Genomic DNA, 21,819 nt, shown 5'->3' with positions numbered 1-21,819 from the left:
CCCTGTGTTGGGTTGGGCAGGTCGTGGGTCTAGGTAGTCATAGTGACCAGCAGCATTAACTCGTTGATTCCTTCACTAGCACTGCCAGGTGAAGTGTTACCACCCCACATCACAGAGGAGGAGACACCTTCTCTTACCCAGTTCACAAAGCTGCCCCTTGGAGGAGCCACATGGGAACCTGGGGTCTGGCTCCGAAGCATGCTGACTAGTGCTCGGAATCAGGCTGCATGCCTTCTCTGAAAGGGCCTCCAGGGCAGTTGAGGCCTGTGTCAGTTACTCAGCTTTGCTGTTATAGCAGGAGAACAGCCCTAGAAAACAGGTAAAAGGATGCCTATGGCTGCTTCCAATAAAACTTTATATGTTAGGAAATATTCTTCTGACTTTTTTTTCTCCCAACCATTTAAGAATGTAAAATCAGTTCTTAGTTCATAGACCGTATGAAAACGGGAGGTGGGGCTGGTTTAGCTTGCCAGCCGTTGCTTGTCCACCTCTGTGCCCCTACTGTGGATGGCTCTCAAGCTGAGTGCACATGAGAGCCCCCCAGAGTCTTGAAAACACTGATGCCAGACCCAGAGAATGAACTGGTCTTGAGTGGGACCTGAACACCGGAGGTTTTAATACTTCTCTGATTGTCAGTGTGCAGGCAGGCTGTGGGGCCATGAATCAGACTTCAGTGTGCACATGGATCATCTGCAGACCTGGAGAAATGCAGGTTCCTGGTTGGCAAGTCTGGGGTGGGGCCTGAGGTCCTCATTTCTAGCATGCTTCCAGGGTGCTTATGCTGGCAGCCCCAGCATGGCTGGAGGGCCATGCAGAGGGCTCGTCACTGTGTGCTGTCCTGTGCTGTGAGGTGTCATGGCGTACTCCTTGGTATGCCATCTGTACTGTCCTTCCAGAGCATGGACCTCAGAGATGGTGTGTGGTACAGCAAATGAGAAAGCCCCACCAAGACTTCACCCCTGTGTTGACAGGTAGTGTTTCCATGGCACTTGTCCTACACTGATTTTTCAAGGATGCCTAGAAAATTGTAACTTACTACTACTAATTTAGTGATTTTGGAAAAGTGTACTTTTTCCTCTTACCATTCATCGTTTCCTGCCTTGACATAAATACAGTTGAATTGTTTTCACCAGCAGTGTTTTTATGTATGAGCTTTCAGTGGGTTACAGCATCAGATAATCGCTAATTTTTTTGAAGCTTATGGGGCATCATTCCATCATGTGGGAATAAACACACCACCTGCTGAGCTCCTGAGGGCTGGGCATTGGTGAGTCGTAGGTATGTGACCTTCTGAGCCGCCTTTCCTGTGTCCACAGGTTGTTGCTGAGCACCCAGACGCCTCGGGTGAGGAGATTGAAGAGCTCCTTGGGTCCCAGTGGGACATGCTCAACGAGAAACAGAAAGCCCGCTATAACACAAAGTTTGCCCTAGTGGCCTCTTCCCAGTCTGAAGAAGACTCTGGTAAACGTAAAGTGTCCTAGTGTACTCTGCTTAGTTGTGATCTGTGTGTCGTGTGGCCAGCTGAGCTCTGGTCTGGGAGCTGTAGGGAAGCGCTGGCGCTTGTGCCAGCAACCAGTGCGCGTGTGGTCACAATAAAGCAACCTGTGCTGTCTGCATTTTCTCTCTTGTTGTCATGAGAGCTGCTCGGTGCGATCTCTGTCTGGTCTGTGAGCCCAAATGGAGCAGGCGCTCTAGCCTCTGCAGCCGATGGGGTGGTGTGAGGGGGGACGCAAGAAGGAAGGGAGCCCAGGCGGTCTCTAGGACTGCAAGCTTACGTGACATGGTAGGGTCAGACTGCAGGCCTGTGGCCCTGGGGTGATGCTGCCCTCCCGGCAGCGGCTACGCCTGCACCTCAGGAGGGACTCGCCTCTGTGGGTGGGGGGCTCTGGACCTGGGAGCGGGGAGGGCGTTCCTGGCTTGTTTGCTTGAGAGCTCACAGGGTGAGAAAGGTGACAGTGGACTGACCTCAAATGTGGGTGTCCTCTGGCTCTTCTTAGGCCTTCAGTTTAAAAAACAAAGATGCTACTTTGCTTTGGTCACTGGAAAGAGAAAGGAGGCTTAACACTGTAAGCTTGGAGAGAACCTGTAACCGTGGTCAGATCTGTCATCTGTGCATGCTTGGACACACATGTCGTGGAAAACCAGCATTTCTAATGTAAAAAATATATTTGGGTATCAATTTAAAATACAAAACAATTCTGTATCTCTCAAGGTTCATCACTGAAGCATTTTGTTTCAAGACTCACCTAAAAGGAGACCAAGACCCAGAAGTCAGTGCAGTTCGCCTTGTGTGCACTAGCTCGTGCTTCTAGACCAGCACTGTGTCCGTCTGACTCTGGCTGCACACACACCGTGCAGCCTTTCTCTTTTGTTCACAGATGCTCTTGATTTTAGGGCTTTCTAAATCTGCACATCAATTGTCTCATTTATTAATATTGAATTTTGTTCAATTTGTTAAGCGTTTGTTGCAAATTCTATAATTTAGAGTAGCGAGGGTGTTCTGGATTTGTGCATTTTCTTTAAAAGGCAGAAGTTCACTTGACTTTTCATCAGTACTCTAAATCTAGAAGAGTGATCCTTTTCAGTGACTGGCTATTTAAGAATGAGTCAGGTTTTCCTGAAACCAGATTTAATTCCCCTTGAAGAGTAAGTGTGACTGATCGTTGTGTCCCATTTTGTCATTTTGGGCTGCTACCAAGTAGTTAGCAGAGAGGAGGACAGGGTTGGTTTCCACCCTCAGTGTCTGTCAGGTGTGTGCGCTTGTCCTGGAGGCCCTCGAGCCTCCCTTTTGGGGCCCCCAGTGCTGATAGCCACGATGTTGGGCTGTGTTGGTGGCATCAGCTGTTCGTGGCCTCAGTGTGAGGAGTTCAAACAGATGCCCACATTGCTTACTTGTGTATGAAATGCCTGCTGTCTCATTTTGGGTCCAGGGGGAGGTTCTTATGTAAAGGACTGTGACATCACCTCACCTGCACAAAGGCGAGGTGCCAGGTGGCAGTTGCTGGTGGCAGGTATCTGTAGCTCAGTGGACACGTGTGGATGAGGTTGGGCAAACCGGGTTGAGGAGGTTCTGGCAGGTCAGGCTGGCTGTGCCCCGTGCTGGTTATGCTTGGTCAGCCGCTGAACAGACCCCACTGCTCCGCAGGCCTCTCCCTGGCGTGCCTTTATGGCTAGCCCACAGTGCTGTGGGGCTTAGTGAAGGCTGCTCTCAGGCTGGCTGACGCTGTTCGAGGACTGGCAGCTGGTGAGAGCCGGTGCCGGCTGCTCGGCTCTAGTAATATCAGGCCTCTGCCTGTGGTGAGGCTCTGTGCACGTGTCTGCCCTGGGCAGAGTGACCAAGGTGTGGCCACCTGCACCTTCTCCTGAGGCACTGTTGGACGCCACACTTCTGGCTGCTGTACTCTGTCCCACCTGGTAGTAGGGTTTGAGGATGACATGCCCTCCCATCAAATGTCTGACCAACAGTCCAGGGGAAACCCTGAGCCTCTATAAAACAGCCCTGCAAACGGAGATGCTGGATTTGTGCTTGAAATAAACATTGGTGTGTGCAAATTAATCACCTCTCTAGAATTTGCATTCTTACCTTACATCTTACTTTTCTAGGTCAATACCTTAAATCTTGGGTTAGTTGATATTCCTGGAAATACCTGATAACTGGCATGAACAACACGTAGAAAGCCCTTAATTTGCAGATACAAAAGGAGTGTTGCTACTTAACATGCTTTCAAGAAATGTATAAATAGTAGCAAGTTGTGTACTTAAAATTCCACTTAAATTCCAGTAGTCTTTGAATGTTAGTAAACTAGTGGATTATATTTAAATTTAATGCTATAGTACATTAAAATGTAATTATAAGAAATACCAGTATAATAATCGGTAGATTAGATAAGGATTTTCCAGTATTTGATGTTACAGGAAATGGTCCCATGCAATTTGCAAAATGCAAAGAGATTTGGTCTGTAATACTTAGGCCCTGGAAACCAACAGGATTACAGGAAGCCCATCAGGGGCTGGATTTGCACATGAATGCCCTTGCTAGGTGATCATTGCTTTGGAGGGTGGCTTGTGGAGTGTTTTTCATGTAAGTTTCCCCCATCCCCCATTCCAAGGTAACATAAATGGGAAAAAAAGAAACCACCCAAAGAGGACACAGGACCCTACTGAAGATGCCGAAGTTGAAGATGCACCCAGGAAAAGACTCAGGACCGACAAGCATGGTCTTCGGAAGGTAATTATGCCCTGGGTCTGCCTCGGCTGGAGGAGTGTGTGCTGTGTGACTCTTGGAGGCTGTGTTTCTCTTACGGGATGCAGATGGGAGGTGGGAGGCCTTCCTCTGTGGACGGTGCTCAGCGGGTATTGTTTTCTAGGCAGTAGGGCTGGCTTCTCTCCTCAAATCCCTTTGAGAAGGCTGCTGAAGAGAGCAAGTTCTTTCTGCCAGGGACTTTAACACAAACTTCTGATACTTGGCTGTCAAAGAAAAACAAACACTTTGAATAATACTTGATGTTTAGATTTAATGGAATTGTATGTACTAAAGATTGCCCTTGTCTATAGGGGTAGTATTCAATGTGTAAATAATGCGTTGGCATGAAAACCTCAAAATCCATTAGAGATATGTTATACTTCAATAAAAGTTTTTCAAATCCATTAAGGGCATTGAAAATAGATTTTATGAATTCATTCAGTTTATTAGTAATTCACGTTATTGTTTACCTAATGGGACTACTAAGCAGGCTGTGTAGGCCTGTTTGATACAACCAAAAAGTGACTGCGTAGATATGACGGTGCAGCCCCAGGGCCGTCTAGCTCTAGCGTAGTCCACCCTACGTCAAGAGGCAAAGTTTGCCTGGTACCTGAAGGAGAGTGACTCTGGCTTATGGTGCTCATGCGTGCAGAGAGTGTGAGCCCTTTCCGAGTGTGCTTTATGGCCCAGTTCCGTTTATTCATGAACGGGGAGTTGAAACAGACTTTGTATCTTATGCTTGAGTTTATACAGAGGAGTCGTGTGTTTATGGTTTTGAGAAAAGCTTCATACTGTCTTCTAATCTAAATTAGGAAGTTCCTTTCTTTATTGTTTTATTTTGAAGAATGGAAAAATAAATTCCACGTATTGTGAAAGTGTAAATATGTGGCCACCACATCGTCTGTCTACTTAAAGGCCATTGTTGCAGTGCAGGGCAGTAGCAGGCCCTGCCCTATTTTTCTGGCCAAGAGAACATTCTTCCAGGGCACCTGTCAGGCGAAGTTATTAGTGATCAAGTATCCAGCCCCAAGATAAGTAAAATTGACCTAGCGTCACTGACATCTGTGTTACCTGGCAGCTCATGCTCCATGAGTATCCTCTCTGGCTGCCCATTATTAAAGCAACCCCGTGCTGGCAGTCAGGCTGATGTCGGCTGCCTTGAAATACTTGTACTTCATATTTACCTTAAAAAATGTGTAGCCCTGGACACTTGAAATATCAAAATTTACATTAAGTATCTAGGTAGAAACGTTTTATGAACTAAGAGCTCAGGAAGTAGCACATAACAAAGTTGTGGTGTCTCCCATAACAAAGTTGTGGTGTCTCCCTCTGGTTGAGTTTTTATGAACCTGAGTAGGCCGTATCCTGTACACTTCCTGATATGCGCTGAGCGCTTTGATGTGTCAGGTGCCATACCCCGCACCGCACCCCTGTTACCTTGTCTGCAGTCTTGTGACTGCTTCCACTGGCCCCGGGCAGGCTGGGGAGTGGGGTTTGAGTGCAGGAACCGTCCCGGCCTCGGGACCAGAAAGGGGCAGGTGGCCGTGGGGCAGTGCTGCTTCAGGGCTATCAAGAGGGGTTATTTTCAACTCCTTCAGATTCTGAGCATTGGATCAAATGTTCCTGATCCCTTCATGTGTGTGGTTTTCCTCAGTTGGGGAATGTGCTTTATTGATGATCTTTGTGAGGTTTGTTCGGACCTTGTCTCCGAATTGGAAATCCTCAGTGTAGGGAGTTAGAGCAGTGCTGTTGGCACTGACTTGAGGCCCCACTTCAGGTTGATTGGGCAACCTCTGGAGCAGAAGGGTTGGTTTCTACTTCACACTCTGCTTGAATTCAGAGGGAAATGTGAGTAGCATATTGAAGCAGCTCACGTGAAGAGTCTCAGCAGCCTGGACTTGTGAAGTTGTTTGGCATGGTCCCACCAGCTCCCCTGTCCCAGCAGATGGTGGGACAGGTGCAGGGGAGAGCCTCCCAGTGGTGGAAGAGGCGTGAGGCTGGGTCCCTGCTCGTGGAGCCTGTGGCGCATGCTGCCAAAGGAGGATGTTTCTGTTGCACGACGTTTCAGCAACCTGTGTTCGCTCACATTAGATTTTTTCCCCTTCCTTTTCTTCTCCTTTTTCTTTTTATTTAATAACAGAGAGAGACGATCAATGACAAGACAGCCCGAACAAGCTCTTGCAAGGCCATCGAGGCAGCCTCCTCGCTGAAGAGCCAGGCAGGTAATGTGGTTAGCACTTCTTCCTTGTCGTTCTTGCAGGCGCCGGGGCTCGGCCGGAGGTGAACAGGAAGCAGGGCCAGGGAAGGGCATAGGGCACCCTCCGAGGGGTCTGACGGCTAATAAGGGGAAAGGGAGGTTCTTGGGCAACTGAATGTGTAAGTGGTCGCAGCGCTCCAGCTACGTTTTATTGAAGTTATTTTTCTACTGGTTTCTACTAGGCTTTATTGTCAGTTTAAAATTACACTAAAGAAGTTATTTAAACCAGGAATATCCAGGTTTTTTACTTGAAGGTGCCAGTTGCTATAAATTCCACCACTTTTGAGTATCTGATCGTCTGTGTATATTTACTAAAAGTAAAAGTAATGACTAGTTATTTCTGTTTCACATGTTGATGAAACTAACGTCAAATGTTCGTGAAAAATAACTCAAAGCAGTGAAAGGGGAAGCAGGCTCCCTTTCCCTTCTCATTGTCTTTTTGAAGTGTGTGTCTGACAGTTTATTACAGAGAGCTTACCATCTCTAACTCTTTTGTTTTTTTTTAAGAGAGAGGGTGGGGGAGGGGAAGAGGGTGAGGGAGAGAGTGAGAACCTCAAGCAGACCCCACCTCCACCCCTGCTGAGCAAGGAGCCCAACACAGGGCTCCATCTCATGACCCTGAGATCATGACCTGAGCTGAAATCACGAGTTAGACACTTAACTGACTGAGCCCCCCAGGCGTCCTCCCACTCTTCTTACATCTCAGGTTGAAATCCTAGATGTTCAGGATGATTGGTAGTTATCTAGCTAAATTCAAGGAAGCTCATGAAACGAGGTCCCCTACTCTTCCACCATCTTGCCTCCCTCCTATCACCAACTCTTAATTAGAAAGGAAAACAACATTCAGGGGAGAAAGGAGTAAGTGAGAGTTGGAAATGGATTTGTTTTCCTTATTTTGCGAGGGGTGCTATGCTGGTTTTAAAAAATCGGTCAAATAGACTATGAAAAGAAAGACACTTGTGAGCAGTTTGAACATTGAGTGGATATTTGATGATATGAAGGGATTGTTACTTTTAAGAATGGTATAGTGGTCTTGGGGTTATATTTAAAATTTTATGTTTCAGAGACATGTAGTGAACTTTTTACGGGTGAAATGATGTTTGGAATTTGCTCCAGAAGAATGTGGCAGGGGATGTGAAGCTAGGTGTGGATGGAGCTGTGTTGGCCCCAGGTTGATGGATTTGGGGGCTGGCCAGGCAGGGGGACATTAGAGTTCACTGGAAAATTTGCCTTTGTTTCCATTCAGATTTTTTCACAGTAAAAAGTTAAGCCTTTACTATGACAAAGGAGCCCAGAAATGTATCTTTAGAACTTCATTATTACAGGGGTAATTTTGAAACAGTTAAGATAATTGAGGTGTAAGATTTCAAACTTTACTTTATGAACCAAAATTGTTTTACAGCAACGAAACACCTGTCAGATGCATGCAAACCGCTGAAGAAGAGAAATCGGGCGTCTGCAGCAGCGCCTTCCACTCCTTTTAGCAAAAGTTCGTCTCCTTCTGCATCCTTAACTGAGAATGAGGTAAAATACTAATGATAGTGATGACCATGCTGTTCGTATGAAGGCCATTTAGTTGCCCAAGTTGAAGTGTGAGCAAAGTCAGACTTAACAAGCATAACACTGGTGTCCTCTCCACAAATGTAGGTGAGTTTCAGATTCTTTAAACTATGTATAAGTCATGGAATGGAAAAAAAAAAAAGTCACTCTTTTAGTCTATTTGAGCACCACAGGTATACACACATGCACACAGTGTATGTATAAATGTACGTGCATATACTTTAGTCTGGATGTAGTTTAATTGTTCTTGAAATCTGTCTTTAAAATGTTGTGTTCTATATAGCCCTCACATTGTAATTAATTTTCCGCATCCCAGCAAGTCTGCTCTGGTCCTAACATGACACTGTCACTCGAGCTGACTCTAGTCATTGTGCACTCACCCCAGGTGGGATAGAGGGTGGCTTACCTGCTTTGTCGGATTCCAGCGGTCTTTAGACCTAGGTTTACAGAGGAATGTCTTCATGCATTCCATGGTTTTAGTTCTTTAAATCCTGGCATATTCTTAGATACTTGAGTGTGGAGGGGAGTCAGAACCACCATGGTAATACATCTCTATTTTCCGGATTTGCAGAATATGCAATAGTGGAATAATAGCTACTTGAGGCTATTACCCTCATTGTATCATGACATCTGGACTTCATCACCAAATATAAAGTCTTTGCTGTTCTAAAAACAAAACAAAAAAATAGCCTCAGAATGCAAGTATGACACTTTTTTGTCCAGAGGGAGTTTTGGATTCCCAATTTTAGTGACTACCCAAGGAGTTTATATTCAAGTTTTAATTCCTTACTAGTTCGTGCCCTGTGATCCTCTTTTTCTCATTTTAGACATGAGTCCTGTTTTTGAGTATTTATGAGGAGATGCTAACCTTGGGCTTTTTTTGAACTAGGCAGTAAGGCAGGGAGTGGATAGACCCTTCACCCTGTTAAGAAGGTGGCACTTCTGACCTGGTCTCTGCCACAGTCACTGGTGGGGCCTGGCCGTTCTCCTACTGTCTCTCAGCCTCGGCTGCTTCCTCGCCTTAGATGAGGGGCAGGCCTTTCCGCATGAGCTATCTTCAGGGACCTGGGCCATCTGAGGGGGTTCAAGCACAGAGAGCTGCTCTGAGTGGGGTCTTTGGGGATTCATGCCAGTAGTGATGGGAAGCTGCTCATGTGTGTGGGAACTGAGGCTTTCTCATAGTTTGGTATGTGTGGGTGACGAAACATTTCTTATGTTTGGGCACATTCGAGAAAATGCAGTATGAATTCTTCACTGAACTTCCCAGGGGCTTATTGAAACTTGGAAAAGACATTCTATACAAATATTTTTCCTTTTTCCTTTTTTCTTGTCTGAATTTTGATTAGTATCCTGAAAAATGAGGATTCTAATTCTAAAGAAGAATACTAAACAAGTTTCAGGTCCATAAACCCTTTTGCGTAAAGTTGGCTTTTTTATTTAAAAAGATTTTTAATGAGTTTTTCTCTCATTGCACTTTGATCCACTATCTGGTTGAGTTTTTATGTACTCTGTTGTCAGATACAGTTGCAAGAAAAACTCTGAGGCTGAAAACAAATCTTTTCTGTCATTTCTGGTCAGAAGCTGTGCCAGCCAAAGGCTTGGATTCAGGGCAGCACAGCCCAGGGCGGGCACAGCCAGGGTGGGGTTAGAGCTGGTGGGTCAGGGTTGGTGGTCTGAAGGTCACTGGGACCAGGGTGAGTGTGATCTTCCTGGGTTAGACATTTGTTCTGAACTTGAGAAGACTTCGATGAAGGATTTTATAATCATTAGACTTCATTGATTTTTAATTCTTTAGAACTTCAGAAGTGAATAGTTTATTAAATATGTTTATATTTTATGTTAAATACGTTAAAATCATACACTGTCCTTCATTTTGAAAGTGATACATAGATCCCATAGTATGTATTCTGTTGCTTATATAAAAACGTTTAAATTACTAGGCCTTTTCCATCAGGCCACTTCTGTGTGGCTTATATAAATCTTTCATTAGCGTTCATTTTTATAGAATTATATTCATTAAAACCACTTTAGGTGAACGAAAAGCCTTGTCTATTATGTGTTAACACTACTGAACTGCAGTATGCGTTTACAACGTGCAACATGCCGAATGCCTTTTAGCATGGGAGGCAAAGTGTAGTGTTACAAAACAGCGTCCTGTAAACCACTGGTCCCGTTCTGGTGGGAGCTAGGCGACCATGGGAGCTGCTATTTGGGGTTCAGACTGGCCCCTTATTCAGGTCACATGCCCACTGCATGTTTGTCCTGCTTTTATCAAACCCTTGATTGAAATAAGGGGTTTTCACAGAGTTGGTATTTCAAGACATTTTAGGTCACTTGTGGTTTAAATTCTTCTCAAAAAAGGTATATGTGAGAAAATTGATATTGGAATAATTATTACATAATACTACATTACCCTAATGAAGAGAATAGATTAAAATTACACACTTGCATGATGAAGGCCTCTGAAGGAATTTATGTGATTTAAGTGTTTTGTAACTTCATTTCTTATTCCCTTAGTAGAGCAAATTCTTATTTTTTTCGCCTTCACTGGTAACAGCTTTTATGGGAGCCCACATCAGCCAAGTTGGATTTGAACTCGCTGCCCTGTACTGCACTTAAAATGATGTAATATTCCAGGATGTCTGCTGCAGGTGGCGTATCATCGTACACACTAAGGGACATTCCTATCACAATCATTTTATGGAAGATGTGTGATAATCTGTTTTTACTGGTATTACTAACACATACAATGAAGAAAACAGATAACAAATTTTAAGACCAAGGTAAGATACCTAATCAAGGCCATTTACCTGATCACATTCATCTCATAATAGAAACACACTCATATTGCAATGATCCATGTAGATTTCACATTGAAGGGATGCCCTTCACCCGGGGCTGCCCTGGGCCTGCGACAAGGACTCCGCGCCGAAGGGGCTGGTCTTGCTAGAGGCCGCACTTGTCTCCTAGTTCATGACTTGCTAAGTTTTTATTGAAAAAATGCTGGCATCTGCACCTTCAGAAACAGAACAAGCAGCACACACTCAAAGGAGTCCTCGTCAGCTAATTCCCATTGCCAATGGAATGTACTCAGTACTGTACATATTAAACTAATTTCCAACATAAAAGGCAGGAGGAGTTTTGATTCTGTCTTATTTTTACTAAGCAATTTTACTATGACACTAGATACAGCAAATTTGTAGGAAAAATATCATTTACAGTCTCATTATAAGCCATTTAACTCTACTCTTTTGATTCAGTGACTGGTATCTTGGGTACCATATACCACGATCAGGTTATTTACAACAACCACTTCATCAGTTGCTTTTGTAGGACATCAGCCATCACATTAAATGTCTTAAGTCTTGGGTGACCACCTGATGTCCTGTCCCTGGGTGTCCGCATGTTTGCATGGTGAGGCACAGGCCTCGCTTGCCCTTCAGCTCATGGAGGCAGAAGGAGTGCTATTCACGTTACCGTGTGAACAGCACTGGTTCATTCCCAGCAGCCTCTTCAGATGTGTTCTACCTTTAATGAAAGTTTCTGACTAATACCTGTGTTCTAATCCGTTAAGTAATGTAACGCATGCTAAACACTTAGGGTGCCTGGCGCCCTGCAAGGACTCAGTGGTTCGCTGTTGTGACAATAATGGTTATAACAATAAAAATAATAAAATCACCATCATTCCATTTTTATCCAAAAGTATAAATTTTGCTTTGGCATGAGAAGCGATCCTCTCGACTGCATTATGCACGTGGGGGTAAAATAAACCTGGAAGTGGCAGACACTGGGTTGGTTTGAGTAGCACTTGAGGATACTAGCCTGTGGCTTGGGGCTAGTTGGGTGGCTCTGCTCAGAGCTGGTGGGATACATGGCCTCCAAGGTGACCCAAGTCATGCTCTTCCTAAAGGACATGAAAAAGCTCAGGAGTAAATGTAGGGTTCAACAGAAAACTAATTATTAAATTTAAAAATGTGAAAAAAGTTCATGTAAAAGTGGTCCAGTTCAAGAAATGATCACCCCAAGTAAAGACTAGCCTGAAAGGCTTTTGACAAGAATTCATTTGAAATTATAGCATGATGAATTTTGAATGGGCAGCCAGCCAGCTACCAACATGTGCATTAGAAGTCAGCCAGAGAGTGGGTGCTTTCCTCCTTAGGAAGAACCATCAAAATGGCTGAATGGTGTATCCACTAAGCAGCATAAAATTAGCATCAGCTGAGTCCATAGGAGGGGGTGCATGGGGTGGGGACAAGGATGGGGGAAGTATGCAGTGTATGTCAACTGGGGGAGGCGTCATCCCCTGCTGGGGATATTGGGAAGGTGGCCAGGTGCAGGCAGTGAGAGGGACAGTCCCACATGTGGCAGAATTGTCCTGCTCCAAATGCCAGCAGTGGTCTTGCTGAGGAGTGCTGGTGGATGAGCAGAGCTCCCGAGAGGGCCCACCCATGGCTTCCTGAAGGTGAGTGGAAAGGGCTCCTTTTTGAAAGAGCTTAGTGGCGAGTACGTTTGTCTGCCAAGAGCACAAAAATTCATTATGCTATTAATTTAACATGAATTCCCTCATTTCCTGGAGACATCAGAATAACACTGATATATTCTAGTCTTGTCATTTGAACTGCCTGTTGTTGAGATGACTTTTGCTTATACTGACATAGAACCACTGTAACGGTCCCATTTACCTGCTTCAAACCATTTGCCATACACCCCATTTGTGCCTGGTGAGGGGAGGTATGAGAAGGAACTCTCTAGTATAAAATGGGAGGCATTCACAAGAGGTAAAAACTTGTCTGAATATACAACAGTTTAGATTGTAGCTGTTCTAAAACTGAAAATTCCCGACTGTGATAGGGTGGCACGTTAAGTAAGTGCACCTGTTGGCAGTTGGGGTCCTGTGCTGTTTACTCACCTGCTGTGGGCTTCTTTCTCCCCTGTGGGGCCTTTCTTTAGAGTTAATAGAGAAGTTAAATGTCTGTCTCTGATGGTGATGAATTTAGGTGTACTAGCACCTCAGTACTCTCTTTATACAACGTATCTGTTCTGTCTCTGTCTCCCAACTGAAAATAACCCATGTTTTTTAGAGGGTGCCCCTAAAAGCCACCAAGAAATCTAGGCCGAATCTCACGGCACGGAAGCGCAGTTTCATGAGTGTAAGGCCAAGGGTGGCTCCGCACTGTGCGCGGAGGAGTCTTGTCTGTGTCCCTTCCTCCAACAAGGGCTATCCTGCCTCGTAGGTGCTCTGTGAGGTTCCCCAGCTTTAGGTGGGTCTGAGTCCAAAGCTTTCTCTGGAAGCACATGCAGAAGCACGGAAAGCTTTAAGAAGGGAAGCGTTCAGGGCTTGGGGAACGGGATAAGGGGAGGTGGCCGTTTCAGGAGGTTTCTTTTATTGGGGATGCGCCAGAGGAGAGGCTGCAGGAGACTGTGGAGCCTGAACCGTTAGTGACGAGGTCAGTGTTCTGAGGGCTCTCTTTGGCCCTGAGCTGCTTCCCCGAGATTTGAGACCGGGGATGCGTGAGGAGAATTGAAGGCAGAGCGGAGCCAGCGTTTGCCCAGGGGTGGTGACTCCAGTACCACCGAGGGTCTGTCTTAGCAGTGTCCCCCAGAAAAGAATAAAACTAAGATTGTGAGTTAGCATCATTTAGTTCCCAAAACAGAAGATGCACCCATGTCTGGGTGTAAAATTAAAATGATGAAGAAAAGCCCTTAAAGAGGGTCCTTGGCCAAAGCCTGGCGTGAGTGGCCCTGGGGCCTGTGGCAGACAGCGAGCTGTGGTTCTGTGCATTGTTTCAGTCATAGTGCAGGTGTGTTTACGTCACATCCTCCATTCATTTGGTCCAGTCCAGCAGAAAGGGGGAGGCTTGGCGAGGGGTTCCTTGGTGACTTAGCGGCCCCCTTCTGTGGCCAAGCTGGCAAGAAGGCTGGGCTCCTGTCTCGAAAGGGCAGACACCTGTACTTTGGCAGGTAGACTGGATTCCTTTCTCCCTTGATTTTTGACCTAACGCTTCTCAATCAAGTCTAGCCCTTTAGGTTATTAACTCATTTTTAAGGTGGTTCTGGTCCAGGTGGACTTTCGCATGTGACCTGGAGAGGGCTCTTTCTACTCCGTGCCAGGCTGTAGCATTGCGGGCTCTTTACAGTCAGTAGTATTCTCTCCGGTTTTGAAAATCTCTAAACAGAGAAAGTGATTGCTGAGGCCTGCTGTTTATCTTTCAGAATATGAATCTGAGTGAGACTCTTTTGCTAAAAGAATTGAACCTGGTTAGAAAAGATTTCACAAAATGCTCCCCAATCTGTTATTGGCTTCTTATTGGCTCTTAAAGGTTCTTTTTCCCTTTTTCCTCTTCTTTTTCTTTTTTTTAAAGAAATCTACTGACTGCTATATATTTTAGGGTTTTTGGTCAGTGACCTTGATTTTGATCCCTTTAAATAGTATTTTTGCTGTTTTACCTAGAATATTAGAAATTATCACTAATTTACTTGCCATTGATGGAAAATCAACCATCCTTAGCAGGTAGAAGATGGTATGTTGTCATATTCATCATTCTCCTTGTATTGCCTGGGGGAAGGGCATGCTCCCTTCCAGGCATTTTCGCCAGCGAGGGCGAGGGCGGGTGTCCCTCTGTGCCCGTTTAAGAACCGGACAGGTCTTGTCGTCGTGTTAGAGACCTTTGTGACTAGCAGGTTACATATTAGATCCACTGTATAACTTTTTCTGGCCTACATGTAGCTGTTGAGTTTTGGCATATAATTCTTTGGTGTAGATTCTAAAGCGTGCTTAACCGCTCAGGCATGTTGTGCCTTTAAGGAATGACTGAGGTGGGGGTGGGGTGGCCCAGCCCAGCAGGGAGGGTGGGGTTTGCTCTGGGGCACGAGCTTCATTCCTGTTTTCAAGTTGCCACAGGGCCAACCCAGGCCCCTCCCCAGCCCACTGTGTACTGGACGGCCACTGCTGAGGGACTTGGTGGGGCTAAGTTGGGTTGATAGGACATTTTAGAGACTCATTTTACCTGTGATCAGGGCCAGCCTGGAGTTTGGAGCAGCAGCCGCATGGCCTGATGCTGCGGCCGTGGCCAACCGCTTGGCTCTCCCTGGCACCTCTGGGGCTGTTGGAGGACACAGAAGCACCCAGGTTAGAAGGTGAAGCACAGAGACGGTGTGTGAGCTGGAGATCTGTGTGTTCAATGACTCAGACCTAGCCCTAGAATTTAGGGGCAGCTAGGATGGTTCTAGTCGATGTCATCTAGAAGGGTCGCTTTAATAAAAGTTATTCTGAACTGTAGTATTTTAGGTGATGAATGACTGATTTTAAAATTATTTTAATTCCACTCTTAATATTTCACTGTGATGTTAACTCGGGAGGACCTGTCTGGGATTAGTCTTTGGTTTTAAGCTCATTGAATCTGCTGAGCACAGCGTATTTATCATGTGTAAATCCAAGATACTGTGTGAAAGTGCTTACAGTTACTTCTTCCTTTACAAAAGCGTGACTTAAACATGAAAATAATGTTGGTTTATAGAAATATTTATTGTTCAAGGTCTGTAATTGTACTTCAAAAATGATGTGGTATTCAACTTGTGAAGGGATTTGTTTTGTCAAAAAATTTTACAATCACTGTGTATACCACCGTCCGAGGCGTAGGGGCCCTTTCCCATCACAGCAGAGAGAACTGGGATCCTCATAAGTCACCCTAAATGGCTACATTGTTTCTAGAAGTTGGTTCAAATGTGTTCACTAGGTTACCTTATGTTCATTAATATCTTCTTGAAAAATTCCTGTGATACATGTTAAGGAGACAGCATTCCCTGCCCATAAAGTAATGTATTTCTAAGGCAAATAGGCAATTGGATACTATCACATACTGAGTGGGGAGTAGAGGAAGTATTTTCAGACTCAAGAAAACTTTGGAAAGTCAGGAACTAAGCTGCTTGGAGATCTGTGCTGCCAGCGTGGCTTTGGTGGATTCGGGAAGCGCCGGGAAAGCTCTTGACAGAGTCTGTGTCCGTTCAGTTCCTACATTGTTCTTTTTCCAAATGCATCCTACTGGATATGGAATAGACCATAGATGTCGTAGACTGAGATTTGGGACTGTGTTGGGACCATTCAGGTGAATGTGTCGCTTTCACAGACGGCATCTCCGAGTAAGTACCGTCACCTGGTGCACGTGGAGCCTGCAGCTGGAGTAAGGCGTGCTGTGTGGTGCCCTGCGTACTTTGCTCTTCTTGCGGGTGGTTTGCTGAGCACAGAGCCGTTGGACCCCTCCGACTGTGTGCTAGTTGTCTGTCGGTCGCTGGGAAGGGGTTTGGTGGGATGAAAGTCGCAATCTCCTGCAATCTGTGTCATGGACTGTAATATTGTAAGGTCTGTATTCTGTATGTGTATCTTAGACCCCAATCAGGAAACAAGCCTCATGTGTGTCTTTAACATTTATATTTCCATTCAAAATATGTATTCAGTGTTTATTTCCTCAAAACAGACTTTGTTAATTTAGGAAATATCTCCAAGTGGAAACGTGCTAACTTTTTCTGTAAATCTTAAATAAAAGGTGCTGTTCCTTTCTTTGACCCAGGACTGGTCTGTGTTTTCTGTCTTTCTCTCCATGCAGTTTTTCTTTTTTTTTTTTTTCTTTTTTTCTTTTAAAGCTTTCAATTTGTCCCAACCACACTGAGGGAAGAACATGGGTTGGTGGGTAGGGCACCGGGGCTCTCTCCCCTGAGCCCATGTTGAAGGCTCTTTCTTTGGGCCTCGGTTCCTCCGTTAGACGGGTCAGCCTTGGGCTGCTCTTTGAGTGGGGCCAGGCCAGGAGGTGTGGCTGCTCTTCGTGATGCCCCCGGGGCCCCCCCCAGCGCCCAGCGGTGTCTTGCCTCAGAGCGCTCAGCGCCCCCATCCCCCGCCCGTCTGTGACTCCAGATCCGATGGACATGTTAAAAATCGGGGTTTGAATGCAGAATTTTTTCCAAGTTGCCTTCCTTCTGGATGTTAAATGTTAAAGAAGTAGGGGGTGAGCTGTTAGGGAGGGGCTCCCTCTGGCCAGCCTGGGAGGGGGGGATCCTTGCTGTGCGAGGACCCCTGTAACGTAGTGTACCTTCACACCGCTATTTCCATCTTCCTGGAAAAGGTGAGGAAATGAACTTAAGAGGCTGCTTTCTCCAAAGACTGTGTTGTTAAGGGATGTGTCAGGTGTAGAGCAGCAAGGCTGAAACAGTAGGCCCACGCACCTGTCAGCCTTGCTACAGACGCCAGTCCGAGCCAGCACGTCCCTCACACATCTGCCCACTCACACCAGGTCTAAGTCCGTGTTTATTGGGTGTTTTCCTTCTACTGCTGCTCCCTGTCACATAAGTGAGCTAACTCTAGAAAATGTTCATTGATAAGACTACAGAACTGGGTGGATTGGCTGGTGGGGTTTGTTCTGTTTTGTTTTGTTTCAGTGTGGCCCAACTTTAATTTCTAGCTTTGTGTTCATTGGCAAACAGCAGGCCTATAACATTATTACTTGTTGTGATTATCAAGGTGTGTAGGAAATGTAGTTTATACTTTTGTTGTGTTGAAAAATTCAGTTTTCAACATTCATTTATCTAACATTGAATGAACACTAAATGTGTTTTTAGGGTTTTTGTGGGGTTTTTTTTGTAATTTGAATTTGGTATATGAGAAAATTTTCTTACTAAAGATTTATTGATTTCTATGTAGAGATTTATTATTGCTGCTCAAACAAGGGCAAAATGTTGTGTGCCATGAAGAGGGAGAGGGTTGGCCTAGGCTGGGTGATTTCTGATGATGAAGGGGACGGATGAAATATAAGCGGGGGATGGTCCTTTGGTTTGCTCCAAGATTCCACTTTTTTCTCCCAGGCCTTTCTCATAGACTCACCTGTTAACAAAGTCGGCAGGTTTTACCTTGCTTTTCCCCGTTTTTAACCCTCCGGGGAGAATAGGCAGTGGGAGGAAGGCAAGAACAGGATGGTCAGTTAGCTCCAGGTGTGATGCTTCTGGAGTGCTGACATTGGGTCAGCGCTCTGGTGCACAGACATGCTTCCAGAACACCCTGCAGGCTCCAGTACCGCGGCAGTGAGACAGCAAGACCACCATACAAAGGCTTACCCTTTGACGCTGCATTTTGGTCCTTTAAACAATTCATTAGGTATTAATCTGTTTCTCTTACTTTAAAATAGTTGAAACTTAGGAACTTGCATAAGAAAGGTCAAGATTCTCAGTCCCAAAGCCCACCTTAGGTCACCTACTGGAGCAAATTGGGTTTTCGTCAGAGATCCTTCTTCTGTCGGGAGAGATGTGAAATTTTGTGCCTCTTCTACAGAGATGTAACTAAATGCTGAGGAGGGTAAAATCCCTTTCTGAATTTCTGCCCAGTTCAGTTGCTAGGCTGTGCCATCACAAGACACAGCTGACACTGTATGCTTGCGACAAGTAGCTGGCAGATGGGGACAGGTGCTGAGAAGGCCTGTGTGTGAGGTGACACGGGTGGGCCGTGTGACACCGCCGTTCTCCGCGACTAGTGAACTGTCGTCCGCCTCCTTCATCTCCAGGTCTCAGACGGCCCAGGAGACGAGCCCTTGGAATCCCCCTATGAGAGCGCAGACGAAACTCAGACCGAAGTGTCCGTCTCATCGAAGAAGTCTGAGCGAGGAGTAACCGCCAAAAAGGAGTACGTGTGTCAGGTGAGGGGAAGGCGGTCATTTAATTTGTCCTTTGGCCCGGTCCCAGGCCACATCTTCACTCCTCCCTCAAACCCCACCCAGCATGGGGTTGCCAGCAGAATCCTGGACTAAGTGCCCCAGGGAGGGTCCTGCATCCACGTGCAGGCTTTGTCTTTTCTGTTACGGAGTTACAGCCGTCCTGTGTAACAGACGCACGTTTGTACGGCTTTTTGAAGCATAAAGTTGGGGGTGTCACTGCCAGCACCATGACCAGGACCCGGTCAGTGTCTGTGGTGAGCTGGGGCAGGTCACTCACCCTCTCTGTGACCTGGCGTCCTGTGTGAGATGGAGGCTGCGGGGAGGCCCCCGGATGAGTATGATTTATGATGATGGAAATGTGTGTGAGTCTTCCTGATGTTCACATCTGATTCTCAACCTCTCGAGTGTATCCTGTAGGGTTTTGGTGCCGGGTGTGGCTTTATCGCTGTCCCCTTTCTGCCCCACAGCTGTGTGAGAAGACCGGCAGCCTCGTGCTCTGTGAAGGCCCCTGCTGCGGAGCCTTCCACCTCGCCTGCCTTGGGCTCTCCCGGAGGCCGGAAGGGAGGTTCACCTGCAGCGAATGTGCTTCAGGCAGGTTCTCTTGTAGCTTTGTAAACCGCACTTGCCACGACAGGCCATTCTGTGAGCCTTCCTCTGAGGCCCTGGGCTTTGGTCCACCTTCACAGGTGCGTGCTGACCTGTTTATTTGTGTCAGAGACCTGAGAGGCTGGCGGAGGACAGCTGCCTCCCTGCCAGTCTCTGTGCTGCACCCCCTACCCCCTTTCCGTGGGCTGGCCCGAGCCCTGCCCTGTCTGTGAGGTGGCTGGCATGGGGTGCCGTGGTGCCAGAGGGCCAGTGCTACCAGTGCAGGTAACCTAGTCAGTCACAGGACACGGGCTTCTTTAGACACAGCACGCACCTGAGCTTCGGTTTCAACAGAAAGAATAGCTCCGCGCTCTTGCCTGAGTGGCCATTGGGACTCAGCGGCACGGTCTGGGCGCTCTGGGAAGACGGGCCCTCCGATGCAGCCCCTCCTGTCCCTGGCCAGACCTGAGGGTCTCCTGGCTCTCGTGGGGGCATGTCCTAGGTTAGGAAGACACCTAGAGTCTTCCGGAGAGTTGTTCCAACCCCAAGCCAAGGCCTTGCGATGCAACAGTACGCTGCTTCTGCAGGCATCTGCCTGCCTGTGATTCTAAGTGATTCTTCCCTGTACTTGGTTAACTGCTCTCAGAAGGGACAGTGAAAGCCTTTCTTCAGAGGAGTGCCTCCTTTTAAGCTTCTGGCTAATTCGAGTGGGCGTCCCTACCTAGGCTGCCTCCTACTCAGACTTTCTTGTTCTCCAGGGGAAGCTGGAGCCCAGTTCGCAGCAAGGTAACCCTTGATGGCTGGACTTTTTTGAAGCATGTTGGGCTAGTCAGCAAGGTCAGAAATAGAGCCAGAGGCCTCAGCGACACCAGCTGCCTCTGACAGAGCTGCTGGAGCGCAGTGGCTTAGGAACGACAATTTAATTCTTGTTCTTTGCACCTCTTTCTCTGCCCCTTTCTTTAACCGTTTGTTAGGGATTCACTCATGTTTTGTGTGTAAGGAGAGCAAGACAGATGTGAAGCGCTGTGTCGTATCACAGTGTGGGAAGTTTTACCACGAAGCTTGCGTGAGGAAGTACCCTCTGACTGTGTTTGAGAGCCGAGGCTTCCGCTGCCCGCTCCACAGCTGCGTGAGCTGCCACGCTTCCAACCCTTCCAACCCAAGACCATCGAAAGGTACAGGTGCTCGCCTGGAGCTTTGCTGTGGGTTCAGTGCGCTCATGCGGGCACACGGAAGGGGCGGGCGTGGTGGCTGCGCGGTTGTCTTCCTATTACTGACTTGACACGCGCTGGGTTAGGGTTTTTCTTGAGAGAGGATCTCCTCGCCCTGTATTTTTCCTTCTTCTTGCCCTAAATGTCGTCTTAAAGACTCTTCATTTTAGGAGGAGGAAACCTTTGAACCATTTTGATAGATTCTGTTTGTTCTGGTTTTAGTGCTCTTTCACATATAAGAAAATTATTTTATTTTTAAAAAGATTTTATTTATTTATTTGAGAGAGAAAGAGAGAGAGCACAAACAAGGGGAGCGGCAGAGGGAGAAACAGGCTCCCTGCTGAGCAGGGAGCCTGATGAGGGGCTCGATCCCAGGACCCTGGGACCATGACCCGAGCCGAAAGCAGACGCTGAACCAACTGAACCACCCAGGCGCCCCCATCCTAGTTATTTTTTTTTCATCAAATACTTCAAGTTTATTTCAGCATTAATTTTCTTAATGTGTGGGGGCTTGGTCATTTCCAGTTGCCCTGTTCACTGTTGTGTCTTCAGTGCATGTCTCTGCCTTCAGGTAAAATGATGCGGTGCGTCCGCTGCCCCGTTGCCTATCACGGAGGGGATGCTTGTCTGGCAGCCGGCTGCTCAGTGATAGCTTCCAACAGTATCATCTGCACGGGCCATTTCACTGCTCGCAAGGGGAAGAGGCATCATGCTCACGTCAATGTGAGCTGGTGTTTTGTGTGCTCCAAAGGTGAGGGCCGTGCCGCCGGGGGCTGTTTGACAGTGTTAATTCTGTTGGGTCCGTGTGAGTGGTGAGAGAGTGCTGCTTCTCATGGCTTCTTAGCACATAGCTCCTGCAGGTAACCCCGGGGGCCGTGTGTGGGGGATCTTCAGTGCTCCTACAGCTTTGGGTGTTAACATTCATGATGTCCCCAAACTGTCATGTGCAGTCATACACCGTGATGTTTCTGAATTAACTGTGACCGGTGCACAGACTTAGGGGAAGTTATTCATGGTAGCAGTAAAATGTGCTTTAAAAAAAAAAAAAGATTTATTTATTAGAGAAAGAGAGAGTGTATGCACACGCATGGGGTGGGGAGGGGCAGGGGGAGAGAGAATCTCAAGCAGACTCCCCCCCCAGAGCAGGGAGCCCAACATGGGGCTTGACTCCAGGACCCCAGGATCATGACCTGAGCCGAAACCCAGAGTCGGAGGCTTAACCTACTGAGCCAGCCAGGTGCCCCTAAAATGTGCTTTCGAGTTTGTAGC

The 21,819-nt window shown here is 46.7% G+C and overlaps 1 protein-coding gene across 1 annotated transcript in view; it reads left to right on the top strand.

Moving 5' to 3' along the window:
- The window catches only part of NSD2 (nuclear receptor binding SET domain protein 2), a 58,562-nt gene that overhangs the window by 20,220 nt on the left and 16,523 nt on the right, over positions 1-21,819 (top strand). The window contains 8 exon segments of the mRNA XM_040624891.1: positions 1,317-1,461; positions 4,110-4,228; positions 6,384-6,465; positions 7,903-8,024; positions 18,605-18,736; positions 19,222-19,345; positions 20,314-20,514; positions 21,122-21,301. Coding sequence (XP_040480825.1) covers positions 1,317-1,461; positions 4,110-4,228; positions 6,384-6,465; positions 7,903-8,024; positions 18,605-18,736; positions 19,222-19,345; positions 20,314-20,514; positions 21,122-21,301 — 1,105 coding nt within the window.

This window comes from Ursus maritimus, unplaced genomic scaffold, assembly GCF_017311325.1.
Source record: "Ursus maritimus isolate PB19 unplaced genomic scaffold, ASM1731132v1 scaffold_8, whole genome shotgun sequence".
Taxonomy (NCBI): domain Eukaryota; kingdom Metazoa; phylum Chordata; class Mammalia; order Carnivora; family Ursidae; genus Ursus; species Ursus maritimus.
Note: the sequence above shows the minus strand (reverse complement) of the source record. Positions and strands in the feature narration are given on the sequence as shown.